The sequence below is a fragment of the Haemorhous mexicanus genome, chromosome 32 (assembly GCF_027477595.1).
Source record: "Haemorhous mexicanus isolate bHaeMex1 chromosome 32, bHaeMex1.pri, whole genome shotgun sequence".
NCBI lineage: Eukaryota > Metazoa > Chordata > Aves > Passeriformes > Fringillidae > Haemorhous > Haemorhous mexicanus.
In genome coordinates this window covers 2830272-2845086 of record NC_082372.1, presented here as the reverse complement: position 1 = coordinate 2845086, position 14815 = coordinate 2830272, and the positions used below count along the sequence as shown (strand labels likewise).

The 14815-nt window shown below is 50.4% G+C and overlaps 3 protein-coding genes across 3 annotated transcripts in view; all 3 read right to left on the bottom strand.

Annotated features, from left to right (window-relative positions):
* Nucleotides 1-14815, bottom strand: part of LOC132340564 (uncharacterized) — a 141199-nt gene that overhangs the window by 17333 nt on the left and 109051 nt on the right. The window lies entirely within an intron of this gene.
* On the bottom strand, nucleotides 5949-7785 carry LOC132340570 (uncharacterized). The gene is made up of 3 exons (XM_059871641.1): nucleotides 7333-7785; nucleotides 7195-7257; nucleotides 5949-7098 (listed from the first exon to the last, which is right to left on the bottom strand). Exons 1-3 carry the CDS (start codon nucleotides 7685-7687, stop codon nucleotides 6584-6586), a joined length of 933 nt encoding a protein of 310 aa, XP_059727624.1. The 5' UTR covers nucleotides 7688-7785; the 3' UTR covers nucleotides 5949-6583.
* Nucleotides 9415-13558, bottom strand: LOC132340590 (zinc finger protein 572-like). The gene has a single exon (XM_059871664.1). It carries the CDS (start codon nucleotides 11003-11005, stop codon nucleotides 10307-10309), a length of 699 nt encoding a protein of 232 aa, XP_059727647.1. The 5' UTR covers nucleotides 11006-13558; the 3' UTR covers nucleotides 9415-10306.

Genomic DNA, 14815 nt, shown 5'->3' with positions numbered 1-14815 from the left:
CAGTCACCCTGAACAGGGGAGATTTCTCCAACTTAGGGTCTGTCTGTCCAAAGGACGATAATGGACTTTGTTCTGTAGGCCCACCAGCCTCCACAGATGCTCAGTGGAAAAAGGAGTTAGAAGCTTTGCTTGTGAAATTTGTGGGGCATGCAAACCAGAATATCACAGCCCTCACAACTGACCACCTGGCTGGAGAAGGAGCCCACTCAGACCCTGTTGGGCAAGCCCACATTCCTAGAGAGGCCCTGGAGGGTAGTACTGAAGTTGTGCATACCACATTTTTAAAGGTCCCCGAAGCTGTGACCCCCCCAGAAAGTATTTACTAATGTAAAGCAAGGACTGGCTGAGCCTTATATGCAATTCATTGGCTGCTTGAAACAAACTCTTAGAAGACAAATTGAGAATGACATTGCCAGAGAGGTATTGGTTTTAAGATTAGCTGTTGAAAATGCTAATGAGAATTGTAAAAAACCTCTGAAGTCCTTGACTAAGGAGGAACCCACCCTGCTGGAAATGACAGAGGCATGGAACCACCTGTGTACCTTCAGCATAGGGCAGCAGTTACTCATGAAGCTGTGGGGGCTGGTATAGCAAATGCCTTTGCAGCTTTGGAGACTATGCCAGGGGGCCCTGAACGTGCTTCAGGGTCAGGAAATCTGGGCATTTGAAAAAGGAGTGTTTTGGAAAAGGGGAGGCCAGACCCAAAGCTCCCAGTATTTGCCCTCAGTGCCATAATGGAAGGCATTATGCTAATCAACAATGTTCCAAGTGGTGGATTTTGAAGAGCATTTGATATCAGGAACCAGGAGCTGAGGTGCGGGGTGGCACCGCACACAGACACAAATGGCCCAGCCGATGCCTCAGAGCAGACCACAGCAAGGCCCAGCCCAGCTGCCACGAGCAGCCTTCGCCTGACCATCGCCAATTTACAACCATCCACAGCAGGGAGCACCGGGCTGGACCTGGCAGCCTCCATCACAGTAACGTTCCTTGAGTCATCTGTTCAGTTGCTTCCCACAGGAGCTTTTGGACCACCCGGGCAGCGTATGCATGCATTGTTTTTAGGTCGGTCATCCACCTCTTCAATGGGACTTATTGTTCTCCCTGGGGTTACAGACTCTGACCCTGATAATGAGATTATGATCATGGCATGAACACCCCGACTGCCTTTCACTCTTCCCCAAGGAACTTGAATAGCTCAATTGAGTTTATTTCCCCAAACCATGAGCATTCCTTTCACAGACGTAATGCGAAAAGGGGGATTTGGGTCTACTGGAACACCCCAAGTATGCTGGGTAAAACCTATATTAGAACAACGCCCCACATGCTGGTGTACCCTGACATGAAAAGGGCAAAAGATAACACTTGACACCCTCATAGACACAGGGGCTGAAGTTACAGTTGTCTCTCAAGGCAAATGGCCCTCACAGTGGTCCCTTGCTGAAGTGCTCCAGGCACTTTCAGGCATTGGAGGAAGCAGCCACAGCTGTCAAAGCCCCCACTTGGTACAGATCAAAGGCCCCGAGGGACACTGTGCCTCAGTCATACTGTTTGTGTTACCAGTGCCAATGGTACTGTGGTGGGGGATGTTCTCTCCCAAGGGGGCTTTGGAATTCAATCAGATTTTTAATGGGGGCCATTGGAGCGTGGCCCTTTAAAACTAACCTGGAAAACAGAGAAACTGGTTTGGGTGGATCAATGGCCTCTACCATTGCAAAAACTTTGTGCATTAACAGAGTTGGTCCAAAAACAACTCCAGAAAGGGCATACTGTCCCTTCTACCCGTCCTTGGAATTCTCCCATGTTTGTTATCAAAAAACAAACTGGCAAATGGCGTTTACTCCATGATCTTTGAAAAATTAATGCAGCTATGGAGGACACAGGAGCCTTACAGCCTGGTCTCCCATCTCCTACTATGATTCCCCAAAACTGGCACTTTGTTATTGATTAAAAAGGTTGCCTTTTGATATTCCTTTACATCCTGATGATGCTCCTAAATTTTCCTTTTCAGTTCCAAGCACAAACATGCAGGCGCCCTTACAGCAATATCACTGGATGGTTTTACCTCAGGGCATGAAAAACAGCTGTACTATTTGCCAGTGGTATATTGCTAGGTCCTCAATTCTGTTCATCAACAAATGCCCAATGTTCTTTTGTACCATTCTATGGATGACATTCCTGTAGCAGCTGAACAACAGGAAGTCATGGAGAAAGCCTTAGTTAGCCCCTGTCACCTGTAAAACCTGTAAATCAGGCACAGCTCCCGAAAGGGTACAAAAACATCCTCTGTGGTGGTTTTTGGGGTAGCACATTGGAGTCTATTCAATTTCTCCCCAAACTCTGCAAATTCAGACAAATATTTGCACCTTACATGATGCACAAAAGCTTTTGTGAACAATCAGCTGGGTGTGTTCATTGTTAGGGATTTCAGATGCAAAGGTTAGTCCTTTAGTTTGAATGGTTAAAAGCAGACTCAGACCGTTTATCACCTAGACAACTTACATTTCAAATTCAGCAGGTGCTGCAATGCCCAAGTGATGCCATAGTAAACCAACAAGCTGCACACTGGGCACCTGAGCTGCCTTTGTTTTTAATCATCTTGTGTCCAGCAAAACAGCCCCAGGCCTTGATGTTTCACTGGGACTCCAAGCACCAGACTCTTTGTTTATCACTGAATGGATTTATTTACCACACCAAATGACCAAAACCATCAGAACCCAACATGAAATGATGGCCCAATTGGTTGTTAAGGCCCGACAGAGACTCATTTCTCTTGCAGGAGTGGAAATTTCCACTATTTTACTACCTTTTACCACCTTGTATTTGAATTGAGTATTTTAGGAATCTGAGGCTGTTCAGATGGCCTTTGCTGAACTCAGTGGACAAATCTCAATACATCCTCCAAAACACAAGCTTTTAATACCTTTATTTCAATCAATAGAAAAATCAGAGGACTGAGGTTCCACTTCAAGGCTTAACAGTATTCACAGATGGTTCTGGTCACTCTCAGAAATCAGTGGTACTATGGAGAGACCTCTCTTCTAGTGCCTGGAGAGAAGATTTTTCCACACCTGAGGGGTTCCCCAAATTGTTGAATTTGCTGCTGTTGTCAGAGCTTTTCAAAAATTTCCTGTTCCTTTTAATCTGCTTACAGATTCAGCTTATGTTGCAGGAATAGTGATGAGAGCCAAAGCATCAGTTTTGAAAGAGGTTGAAAATTCAAAACTTTTTTATTGGTTGCACCTCCTCATTTTTTCCATAGAAAATAGAAGTTTCCTTACTTTGTTATGCAGATTTGATCCCATACAGACATTCCCAGACTTTTAGCTGAAGGAAACAGGCAAGCTGACCTTTTAACAATGCCTGTACAACAATCTGCTCTACCTAATAAGATAGAACAGGCTAAATTGAGCCATTCGTTTTTTCACCAAAATGCTGAAACTTGGATTTGTCCCTTTGACATTACTAAAGCCCAAGCTTCAAGAATTATTGCTGTTTGTCCTGATTGCCAAAGGTGTTCTTTTCTCTCTATTGCAGGAAGTGTTAACTCCAGAGTGCTTCAGAGCCTTCAGGTCTGGCATCAGACATTACCTATTTTTCTGAATTTGGTCATTTAAAATACATTCATTCCTCTATTGATACCTTTTCTGGTGCTCTTTTTGCATCAGCCCATCCAGGGAAAACAGATAAAGATGTCTCTAGACACTTTGTTGCTTTTGCCACTCTTGGTATACCATCTGAAGTGAAGACAGACAATGGCCCAGCTCATACTTCCCTGTCGAGTTGCTGCCTCTTTTGCCTTATGGGGAATTCTTGCATTTGTGGGGCTCCCAGATGAAGGAAGGAATGATGAATCTGACTCCATGTTCTTAGAAGGCTAATTTATTATTTTATGATACTATATTATATTAAAGAATGATATACTAAAACTTATTAAACTATACTAAAGAATACAGAAAGGAGACATCCAGAAGGCTAAAAGATACTAATGAAAAACTCATGACTCCTTCCAGAGTCCTGACACTGCTTGACTGGGATTGGTCATTAAGTCAAAACAATTCACATGCAACCAATGAAACAATCACCTGGGGGTAAACAATCTCCACACACATTCCAAAGCAGCAAAACACAGGAGAAGCAATGAGATAATATTGTTTTTCTTTTTCTCTGAGGTTTTCTCTGAGGTTTCTCAACTTCCCAGGAAAAGAATCCTGGGCAAAGGGATTTTTCCAGAAAATATGACTGCCACAGGGAATTAGGCACAAAACAGGTATTGCTCATTCCCCAACAGGCCAATCTGCCACTGAACGGGCTCATGGCTCCCTCGAGCATCTCCTGGTACAACAGAAAGGGGAGGTGGAGATGGCACCCCTGCCGAGAGACTGCAGAAAGCCCTTTATGTTTTAAAATTTTTGAATAGTTCTTTGATGGACCCAACCCATCGATTATTTGACATTTTAACTGTAATTCACAACTGCAACAAAAGGAAAACCCCTGCCTTAGTGAAGGATCCAGAATCTGGTAAGATCTTTGGGCCTTATCCTTAAATCACCTGGGGTAGAGGTTTTGCTTGTGTCTCCACAGAGAATGGTCCCAAGTGGATTCCAGCAAGAATGTGAAGCCGTTTTGAGAATCTTTGAGTGCATCCCCTGAAGATTCACCTTGAACACCAACATTGGCCGAGAACCCTTGTGAACAGGACCTCACCACCACCACACCAGCACCTCTTTAACCTCTAACAGACTTATGCCCTTGGGAAAATGGTTAAGATTACCCAGTGGTATCAGGGTTCACAGGGCTAGGAAAACTTCTGGGGGATTGGAGACTTGGTGGATGGATAAGAAATTTAGTTAAAATAGGCTTCTATGTATTAGGCATTGTATTATGTATTGCTATGGTTATTCCTTGTATTTACACTGTGTGAAAAAATTAATAGGCAACTCACTTAAGAGAGTATTTTTTCTTGAACACATAGAGGGAGGTATGGGGAATAAAACAGAATACAGTGGAACCGATAAAGGGGCCTGATATCTTAGGCCTGATCGAGCAGAAACTGTGGGAGGGACAGACACAGATTAAGGCTTCACTGGGCAAGAAGTGACCAAGAAACATGTTGTGAGACTTTGTGATGTTACCAGGTGATGTGATGTCATGAAGAATGTGTAACCAATGGGAAATTGTTACCAAAAATAGAGCCCTATATAAGTACCATACAAGTCAAAGCCTATATAAACCCCTGGTATATTCAATAAAATTGGCTCCTGATCTAAACTTGGATGTTCCCATCTCTCAATCATCATTAACCCCCCTGGGTGAGGGGAAGGTGTTGGAGAGATTCCTTTCCCTTCTCCTTGTACTGTTGTGATTTGGTTGTTAATAAATTCTCTCCCTGTGCCCAGGCTCAGTCTATTTTGCCAATGCTGGTGCTCCAGGCAGGATCTCTCCCGTTCCTTCTCTCAACTCCCAGGCCTCTCCACAGCCAATCAGAGCATGCAATGAACAAGAGCCAGCCAATCAGAGAGAGCAGGTCTGATGACTCACCAGTTGCCAGGCAGACCCACAGCACCCATTGTTCCCCACCTGGCCCCACCCTCCCTGCCCAAACACGGGAGGTCCCGGCCAGGTGCAAGGCCACGGGCAGGGGCTGCGGCCGCCACCGGCTCAGGAGCTCTGTGGGCAGAAAAAAGGGGGTGACACCGGGCTGGGGGGCACTCGCAGGGCTCCCCTAAATGGTGCCTCCATTTGTGTTGGCTCAAGTGAGAGCTTCTGGAGAATCTCTTCCCACACACAGGACACTCACTGGGCCTCTCCCCAGTGTGGATGTGCCTGTGGGTGACGAGGGTGGAGTTGTGCTTGAAGCCCTTCCCGCAGTCCGGGCAGTGGAAGGGCCTCTCCTCTGTGTGAATCCGCTGATGTACTGAAGCACGGACAGACAACTCTGCAACTAATTAAAGTTCAAAAGAAGGTTGTTTTATTTCAGCACTGGACACATGAGGAATCATTTCCAAAAGCATGTGCAAGGAGTGGCAGACTCCTGCTCTCTGTTTATACAGAAAAGGTTTTACATATCCAGGCAGTTTCTAAGGAGACGTAATACAGAATCATTACCTGCCTACTTTGTATTATAATCAGCTGAATACCTAATATGGCTGTGCAATTGCCCTCCCTTAATTGGGTCAGTGGGATTTTGAAATAAGGGAGTGGGCATATGGGAGGAAGAAAGCTGTCTTCCTCATGGTAAACTCCTCACCCATGGCCAGTTTGCAGGACTTTGTGATCTGCTGGTCACAGTCCAAGCCTCTCTGTTTGGACTGTGATTATTCTTCTTTAGACTGTGATTATAAAACTGTTTGATTATTCTTAAGGCAAGGTATTTCTATGGTCTCTGCTCCTTCACAATTGCTACATCTATCTCTGTCACTCCTGGCTTTACTTTCTAATATATTTGTCACTCTTTCACTAAGGTATGTGATTTTTGCTAGCTAACTTAGCTTCTTAACTAATTTTAAATCTTAACTAAAATATGTAATCTTCTACTATCTCAATTATATTCCCAGCTAGCCCCTCAACTCATCCACAGTTTTCAATTATTGTAAATACATTTCCAGCTGACCCCTTGACTCTTTATGATGAGATTGGAGCTGCTCAGAAACCACCTCCTACACTCGGGACACTCATAGGTCCTCTCCTGGTGTGGATCATGCGGTGACTGATGAGGTTGGAGCTCCGCCCAAAGCCCTTCCCACACTCCCCACACTTGTAGGGCCAGTTCCCTGTGGGGATCACCTGGATCAGGTATGAGCTCCAGAGCTCTGGCTGAAGCCCTTCCCACATCCCAAGCACTTGTGGGGCTTCTGCCTGCCATGAGTCCTCTCCACCACCTCTGAGTTCCAAATGGATCTCCAGCTGCCTTCCTGGCACAGGGGGCATCTTTCCTCTTTACATCTCCAGGGGGTTTGCAGCCCCTCCTTGTGTGGGATCTCCAGGGCTTTTCCTCCCCACTGGATTCCTGTGCCATGGAGCTGCTCCAAACAGCCTCTTCCATGAGGTTCTGCAGCAGGGATTTGCTCTCCCTGGTCTCCGTCTGCAGCTCAGTGCCTGGGGTAAGGAAAGAAAAGGAGAGAAGGAGTGAGGAAGGAAGAAGGACAGAATGAGAAGAGGAAGGAGGGTGGACAAGGACAGGATGGGACTTACCATTGTGCCACAGGGAAGGGGAAGGAGATCCCACCAATTCATCCCTGGCAGGATGGCCTTGGCCTGCAGGCACAGGAAATGCTGGGCTGATAGGTGGAGCAGAGGAGAGAAGGAAAGAGGCAGTGACTTCCTTCTCACCTGCCTCAGTGTCCCACACCATTCTTCCTTTTCCTTGCAGCCTCCTCCACCTCCATCCAGACAAAGTTTGGGATTGACAAATCCTGGCTTGGGGGAAAAACAACAGCTGAGACCCTTGGTCCCGCTGCCCAAGTCCAGCTCCAGAAGTAACTGCCCTGTCCACCGTTGGGCAGGCCCAGACCCTGCTCATCTCCAGCCTCCCCCACTCCTCCAGGCTGCTGGGATCCCCCAGCTCCGGGATTGGCTCTTGCTGCTCTCCCCATTCTGATGCCAATGTCCACCCCCAACTGGTACCACCTCCCCAGCCAGTACAGAGATTGCCACAGGAACCCTCCATAATTCTCCAAAGGGGCATCTGTTCTCACCCCTGGGGCCCTGCAAGATCCAAACATCCCCTCTCCTGCAAACAAACCCTCCCAGAGATTCCCCGATGGATTTGGGGCAAGCTCCCCCTCCCCACTCACCTGTGAGATCTGGGGGGGGTCAAGGCTGCCAGGGCCAGGAGAGCTGCAGACTCAGCGGGTGGGCGGGAAAACCCTGTGGTTCTGCTGCAGCTCTTCCTCTTCCTCCTCCTGCTCCTCCTTTTCCAAATCCTCCTCTCTCCCTCCTCCTGCTCCTCCTCCTCCTGCTCCTCCTCCCTGCCTACCCCAGACCCCCTTTTCCCACCCACCTCTCCCCCACAGTCACAGCACGATCAACTTCTGGGTGGAGGGAACCCCCCATGAGCCCCCCAGGGATGGGCAGGGGGCTTGAGGACCCACCCAGTGCAGATCCATTCCCCCCCAGAGCCCCAGGGAATCACTCCAGGGATCAAGTGATGGGGACACAAAAGGATCCCCATGGAACCACCTTTTTTTCTGTTCCATCCCTACCTTTCCCTCCCCTCACTTATCATTCCTCCAACCCAAAGACCCCTCCCAACTCAATTTGGGGGTCCCATCCCCTTCTCCCGCTCTGAGTCCTCTTTTCCTCTGCTCTTCCACCCCTTCCACATTGTCCCTCCAGCCCCACCCCACACCCCTGTGCTCGGTTTTGGGGGATCCAGGCCCCTCCTGCTCCGCCTGGGGGTCACATCCCCCCTTTCCCTCAATTCTGGCAGCTCCTGGATGCTTTTTCCTGGGAAGAATCCCCGAGTTTTGGGACTTTTGGGGTGTAGCTTAGGAGTGTGACAGCTCTCTCTGGCTTTCCCCTCCCTGTTGTGGCCCCTCAGCTGCCCCTGACACCCTGGGGGTGCTGGGATTTCCCTCCTGGGGGTCAAGGACGTTCATCCCCTTCCAGGAGCCCAATGCCTGGCTGGGGCTCCAGGTCAGGGGGTCCTTGAGCAGCTGCCCCAGAACCTCCCCCAGGGTCTCCCAGCGCAGCCGGAGACGCTTGGCCTGGGGTCCCCAAAGGCCTCAGCAAGCCCCAAGTGCCTCCCAGGAACCCTCAACTCCCTCAAACCCAGCATCCCCCACATCCCCTGAAAGTTCCCACCATGGCACCGGCCATGGCCATGTCCCCACGTGTCACTGCCCGTGTCCCACCATGTCCTCACCCACGGCTGTCTCCCCACCATGTTTCCATCCCTGTCATTGTCCCCACATCTCCATCCACGCCTGTGTCCACCCATGTCCCCACAAATGGCCCCATCCCCGTTTATGTCCATGTGTCCCCATTTCACTCTCCAGGTCTGTGTCCTACTATGACCACACCCATGTCTTAGTTCAGTGTCTATTTTTACCTCAATATTGAATAGTTTAAAGCAATAAAGAGAAAATGAAAACAAAATCAAGGCCAAAGAAAAGGATTTCCGTGTCCGTGCTGGCTGAGGATCCATGTGCTTGGGTAGAAGGCAAGAACGTTTTTTGGTGGAGTTTCTATCCCACTGTTTCCAAAATCTTGGTCTTTTCCCCAGTTTTACACCATTTGGCTGTAGAAGACACCCTTGGCAATAGGAAATCAAAGTCATGGAATCCCTGAAGTTGGAAAAGACCTTGTCCTCGTTCAGAGCAAATTTGGGAGAGAACTTCCGAAGGGGCTCCTCTAGAAAGCAGATTCAATTGGCCACTCCCCCAACTGGTTCAGGAAAAATAAAATACCTCCTTGGAGAAAGGTGGAGAAAACTATTTATTAAACAATAAAACCTAAACAATATTAAACAATAAATCCTCTTGCCGCTCTAAAAGAGAGACAAACTCACAAAGTGCCTCTGTGGGCTGTAGCTCAGCTCACTCAGCCTCTTATCAGTCCCTCCGGTGCTGGAAATGCCGCAGCCCAGGCCCGGCCCGGTGGGCCACAGGTGAGAGCTGCCGGTGCTCTGCTGGTGTTCAGGCCAGAGCAGGTTTAAACAGGTCCAAAGAAAAGTGGAAAAAACCCCACAGTCCAGGGAACTTGTTTGCCTCAGCTAGCTAAAACTAACTAAAAGCAAAGGAGAGCTCTGTCCTGCTGTCTGTCCATCCGCAGGCAACACACTGCAGGAGCAGGAATGTGGAGGAGTGAGTGCAGTGTCTGAAAACAAACTGTGCACTGCTTCTCTCCCCCTTCACTCTCAGGACAAGTCTTAAAGGTGCAAAACTTATTATTCAGCATAAAAACAACAAGACAATTGGGGATACAAGCATCATATAGTCAACCCAGAATGTACCTCCAAGACCATTCAGTACTCCTGGATGTCACCAGAAGATAGGATTGAATGCTAAAGATTTTATGGGGTTGAAAGTCGACAAATCTGCTCTCCCCAAAGAAATCCCATTGTTGGCCTGCCTCCTGATGGATGTTCCTGCCACTGGGTTTATCTAGGTGCCCTCAGGGAACCAGGAAGATGTGGAGACCCCAGCCAGATGCCTTCCAACTTGAATCACCAGGACCACGGATCATGAGGGCTCTGCCCAACGGGGGTCACTGCGGATCATCCAACGCGGATCCTCGCATGGGGGATGGAGCTGGAGCAGCGCACGAAGCTCTTCCCGCACTCGGGGCACTCACAGGGCTTCCCTTAGTGGCGCCTCCGTTGGTGTCGGGTCAAGGTTGAGCTTGTGGAGAATCTCATCCCACACTCAGGACATTTGTAGGGCCTCTCCCCAGTGTGGATGCGCCGGTGCATGGTGAGCTGGGAGTTTAGCTTGAAGCCCTTCCCGCAGTCGGAGCAGCGGAAGGGCCTCTCCTCTGTGTGAATCCGCTCGTGTTTGCAGAGATTGGAGCTCCTTGGAAACCTCTTCCCACACTCAGGACACTCGTAGGGCTTCTCCCCGGTGTGGGTGCGCTGGTGTTTCCTCAGGTCAGAGTGCCACCCGTAGCTCTTCCCACATTCCAAGCAGGTGTAGGGCCATTCCCCCGTGTGGATCACCTGGTGCCGAATCAGGGCTGAGCTTCCTCTGAAGCTCTTCCCACATTCCCCACACTTGTAGGGCTTTTCCCCAGTGTGGATCTTCTGGTGCTCCATCAGCTGGCACTTGATGCTGAAGCTCATCCCACATTGCCCACACTCGTAGGGCTTTTCCCCAGTGTGGATCCTCTCATGTTTCCTCAGGCCAGAGTTGTATCTAAAGCTCTTCCCACATTCCCCACACTCATAGGGCTTTTCCCCAGTATGGATTCTCTGGTGTTGCATCAGGCTCCCCTTCTGGTTGAAGCCCATCCCACATTCCCCACACTTGTAGGGCCGTTCCCCAGTGTGGATTACCTGGTGCTGCATCAGGCAGCCCCTCTGGCTGAAGCTCTTCCCACATTCCCCACACTCAAAGGGCTTTTCCCCAGTGTGGATCCTCTGGTGTTGGATCAGGACAGAGCTCTGGCTGAAACTCTTCCCACACTCTCCACATTTAAAAGGTCATTCCCCAGAGTGGATCACCTGGTGCTGGATCAGGCTGGAGCTCCAGCTGAAACATTTCCCACACTCCTCACACTCATAGGGCCGTTCCCCAGTGTGGATCACCTGGTGCTGGATCAGGTGCAAGCTCCGGCTGAAACCCTTCCCACATTCCAAGCACTTGTGTGGCTTCTCCCTGCCATGAGGCTTCTCCACCAGCTCTGAGCTCCGGCTGGATCTCCGGACACCTTCCTGGCTCAGGGGGGCTCTTTCCTCCCCGCAGCTCCCTGGGCTGAGTTTGCAGCCCCTCCTCGTGCGAGATCTCCAGGGCTTTTCCTCCTCCTCCACCCAGACATTCCCTAGGAATGAAAAATCCTGGTTTGGGGAAAAAACAAGAGGAGAATGCCTTGGACTCCTTCTCCCCTTTATCTCATGAAGTCATTGAGAATCTTGTGTTTGTAAGAACCAGCAAAATACTAAGATTGAGTACAAAAATTCTCCAAACATAAAGACACAGATCAAAAACTCTCCAAACATCAAGATTCAGCAAAAACCCCTTCCAAAATATAAAGATTCAGCCCCAACAAAAAACCAAAGCACCAACATTTAACCCACAAAAGCTCAGAAACATCAAGATTCACCCCTGTGAAAATCATGGATCCCCCTCCCTGCTCACCTGCTGCATGTTGGGGGGAGAAACACGCCTGGGGCAGGAGGGAGGTTGCAGACACAGGGAGGGGTGAAACCTCCTGTTTCTGCTCCTCCTCCTCCTGTGTCTCTGCTCTTGCTCACACTCCTCTTCCTCCTGCTATTCCTCCTTCTCCAGCACAATCCCACCTTTTCCTCCCACGTGCAGCGTTTGACCATTTTCTTCCTCAACCCTGCTTCTCCTTCCCTTCTCCTCCTGCCCCAGGCCCAGCACCCACTGCTGGCTCCCCGTTCCCCCCAGACCCACAGCATCCCACCGCAGGGGCAGGGATGGAGCTGGGGCAGGTCGGGCTGGGGCAGCGCTGGGCTCTCGGCCGCTTCCGCCCGCACTCGGTCCCCACTGCAGCCGCTCCCGCCAGGACAGCGCGGGGGGGCCCGGCCTTGGCACTGCCCCACTCCCACCTCCCCAAATTCCCCTCGTGGGGGGCGCTGGGGCGATGACGCTGCAGGTGGGGAACGCTGGGAGCTGCGGGTCTGCCTGGACACTGCTGGGTCATGAGTGCCACACACTCTGATTGTGTGAGCACTGCCTGAGGGCTGGGGCTGCAGCAAGGGGGACACCCCGCTCCAGGGGGGATGTCCCGCAAACGAGGGACCCCCATGAAAGGAACAAGAGGAAAGTGTCTTTACAAACAGATGCTGTGAATCTGATTAAAGATAGGGCCAGGTACAAAAGGAAATGACAGGAGAAGCCATCAGTTTCAGAAAATGTTATTAACTGATGACACTGACTGCTGCTGAGCCAAGGTCATGCCAAATTCATGAACTTCGAGAAGAACAACAATGAGCCATGAATATCGTTTGCTATACAAAAGTGGGAACCCTATCAAGGGGGTATGCAGTAGTTGGATTGGGATGTTTGTAACTCTCAAGTACTCCACCCAATGGGGAGAGGGAGATGTAGCTGGGAAAATTAGGATGAAAAGGAGGCTGTGTCCTTCAACAATAGGAGAGACTACATGGAAAATGTTTCATGGCATCTCCCTTTTTTTAGGAATGTAATTACTTTTACAGGACTCCTCTGGCTGCTTTGTGGACAGAAACCTTTGGTGATGTCAATTTTTTCACACACCTTGGAGCTCGTCCAGAATTCCTTCCACCATCCCAAGCAGCCGGCAGTGAGTGCAGCTGAAGGTGCCTCACCCAGTTTGGGGGATCGGCTCCCTTGGGTGGCGGTGGCACCGGGGATTGATTGGGTACCCGAGAGTGACCAGGAGACAGATGAGTGACACATCAGGGGGGCTCTGAAGAGTCAGGAGAGAGAGAGCTCTGAAAATCTCATCAGTGAGTGCAGTGGGATCTTCGGGGAGTGAACATGGCAGGGCATCCATGGAGGGTAGAAAAGGGAAAGCCTGGAAGGGGTCCTGGCCAAGGGGATGATGATCCCAAAATATCTCTGAAGGGTGCCTTGGGAGAATGTTGAGGCAGTTTGCACATTCCCCCAGAGGTAATTAAGGACATGGATACCCAGGGGGGCAATAAGGGAAGTGGAGAAGGGATTGAACAACAGGGGATGGATGGTGTTGGTGTGCTGGGAAGGGATTGGGTGAAGGGGAGCGTGCAGCAATATGGATAAGGCAAGAAGCAACAGGAGGAATCTCTGTGGGAAGGAAAAGGATGATGCAAAATCAGAGGAAGAGAAAAATACTGAGGACTGGGATGTTTTTCAGCAGGGTCTTAGCCTCAAAACTTTTTAGCTGATCCAGATCATTTGTATCCCCAGTTTCCAGGACAGGAAATCAAGGAGGTCAGGATTCCAGGGGGTTTCTCTGTGGTGGGCAGAGGCAGCACTGGGTGCAGAGGGGCGGGACCGGGAGCACGGGCTGGGGGCCTGTGGGGAGCTGCGGGGCCAGGTCGGGGCTGTGGGGCAGCCGGGGCTCAGCGCCGGGCACTGCCTGACCCCACCAGCCCCGGGCAGGGCCGGCAGTGGCCCCCGGCCCCCAGGAGGCTGCGGGACGCCCCGGCCGTGCCCGGCCCTGTGGAGCTGCCGGCCCTGCCCGCCGGGGGGGCACCTTTGGACACTGCGGCAGGACAGGGACCGGCTCTGGGATACGGGCTGGGGAGGGGACCCTGAGCACAGGGAGCAAGGAATATCTGGGAAATGTGGATTATACGTGTAAGGATCGAGATTATCTTTTAAGGATTTGGTTGGGGTCACTGGAGAAACAAATGATTTTGCAGAAAACTCGGGAGCTGTCTGAGGATGAGCACCCACAGGCACTGAGGGGGGCTGCAGGAGGGGCACAAGAAGGACCTGCAGCACTTGGGCACAAAGGCACAGCTGGGGAATGCAAGAAGGGAGCAGAAAAAGGCCAAGCTGAAGGCAAGGGCCAGGACAGAGTTCCTACAGCTCTTGAGGGATCAACCCCAGGGCCCAAGGGGCCCCAGCACCCAGGGGATGGGCTCGGCCACAAGCACCTGGCAGAGGCATTGCCCTCCTCGGCAGGGGAGAGCCCACCCAAACAGCCCCTGGCAAGGAATCAGGGCTCCAGCTGCAGGGCACAAGGACACTGCAAGCAGAGACAGCAGCACCCTCAGGACGAGCAAGTCCACCCCTTGATGGACATGGCTTGGCAGGGCTGTCACAGCTCCCATCACACCAGGGACCCACCACACTGGAGCCCTTGAGAACATTCAGGCTGGGTCTGCATTGAGAAGAGGCCTTTCCTGATGGACACAGGGGCCTCTCAATCCACTCTCAATCTTAGACCTATGGGGGGGAAAATGCAAAAAATATGTCTTTGAATATTAATGGGAGAATTGGGGAAAATGAGGAGGAGTGTTTTATTGAACCACTATTGGCAGATGTGTGGGATGAGTTTGAAATGCATTAATTTTTATTTGCTCCTAATTGTGATTATGATTTACTGGGAAGGGATTTAGACACTAAATTGGGAATGCAAATTAATATTATAAAAGGTGATACAGAGGTTAGTTCTGTTGTACCACTGTGTCAGATGTCTGGCAAGGCCTATGCTGAAGTGAACC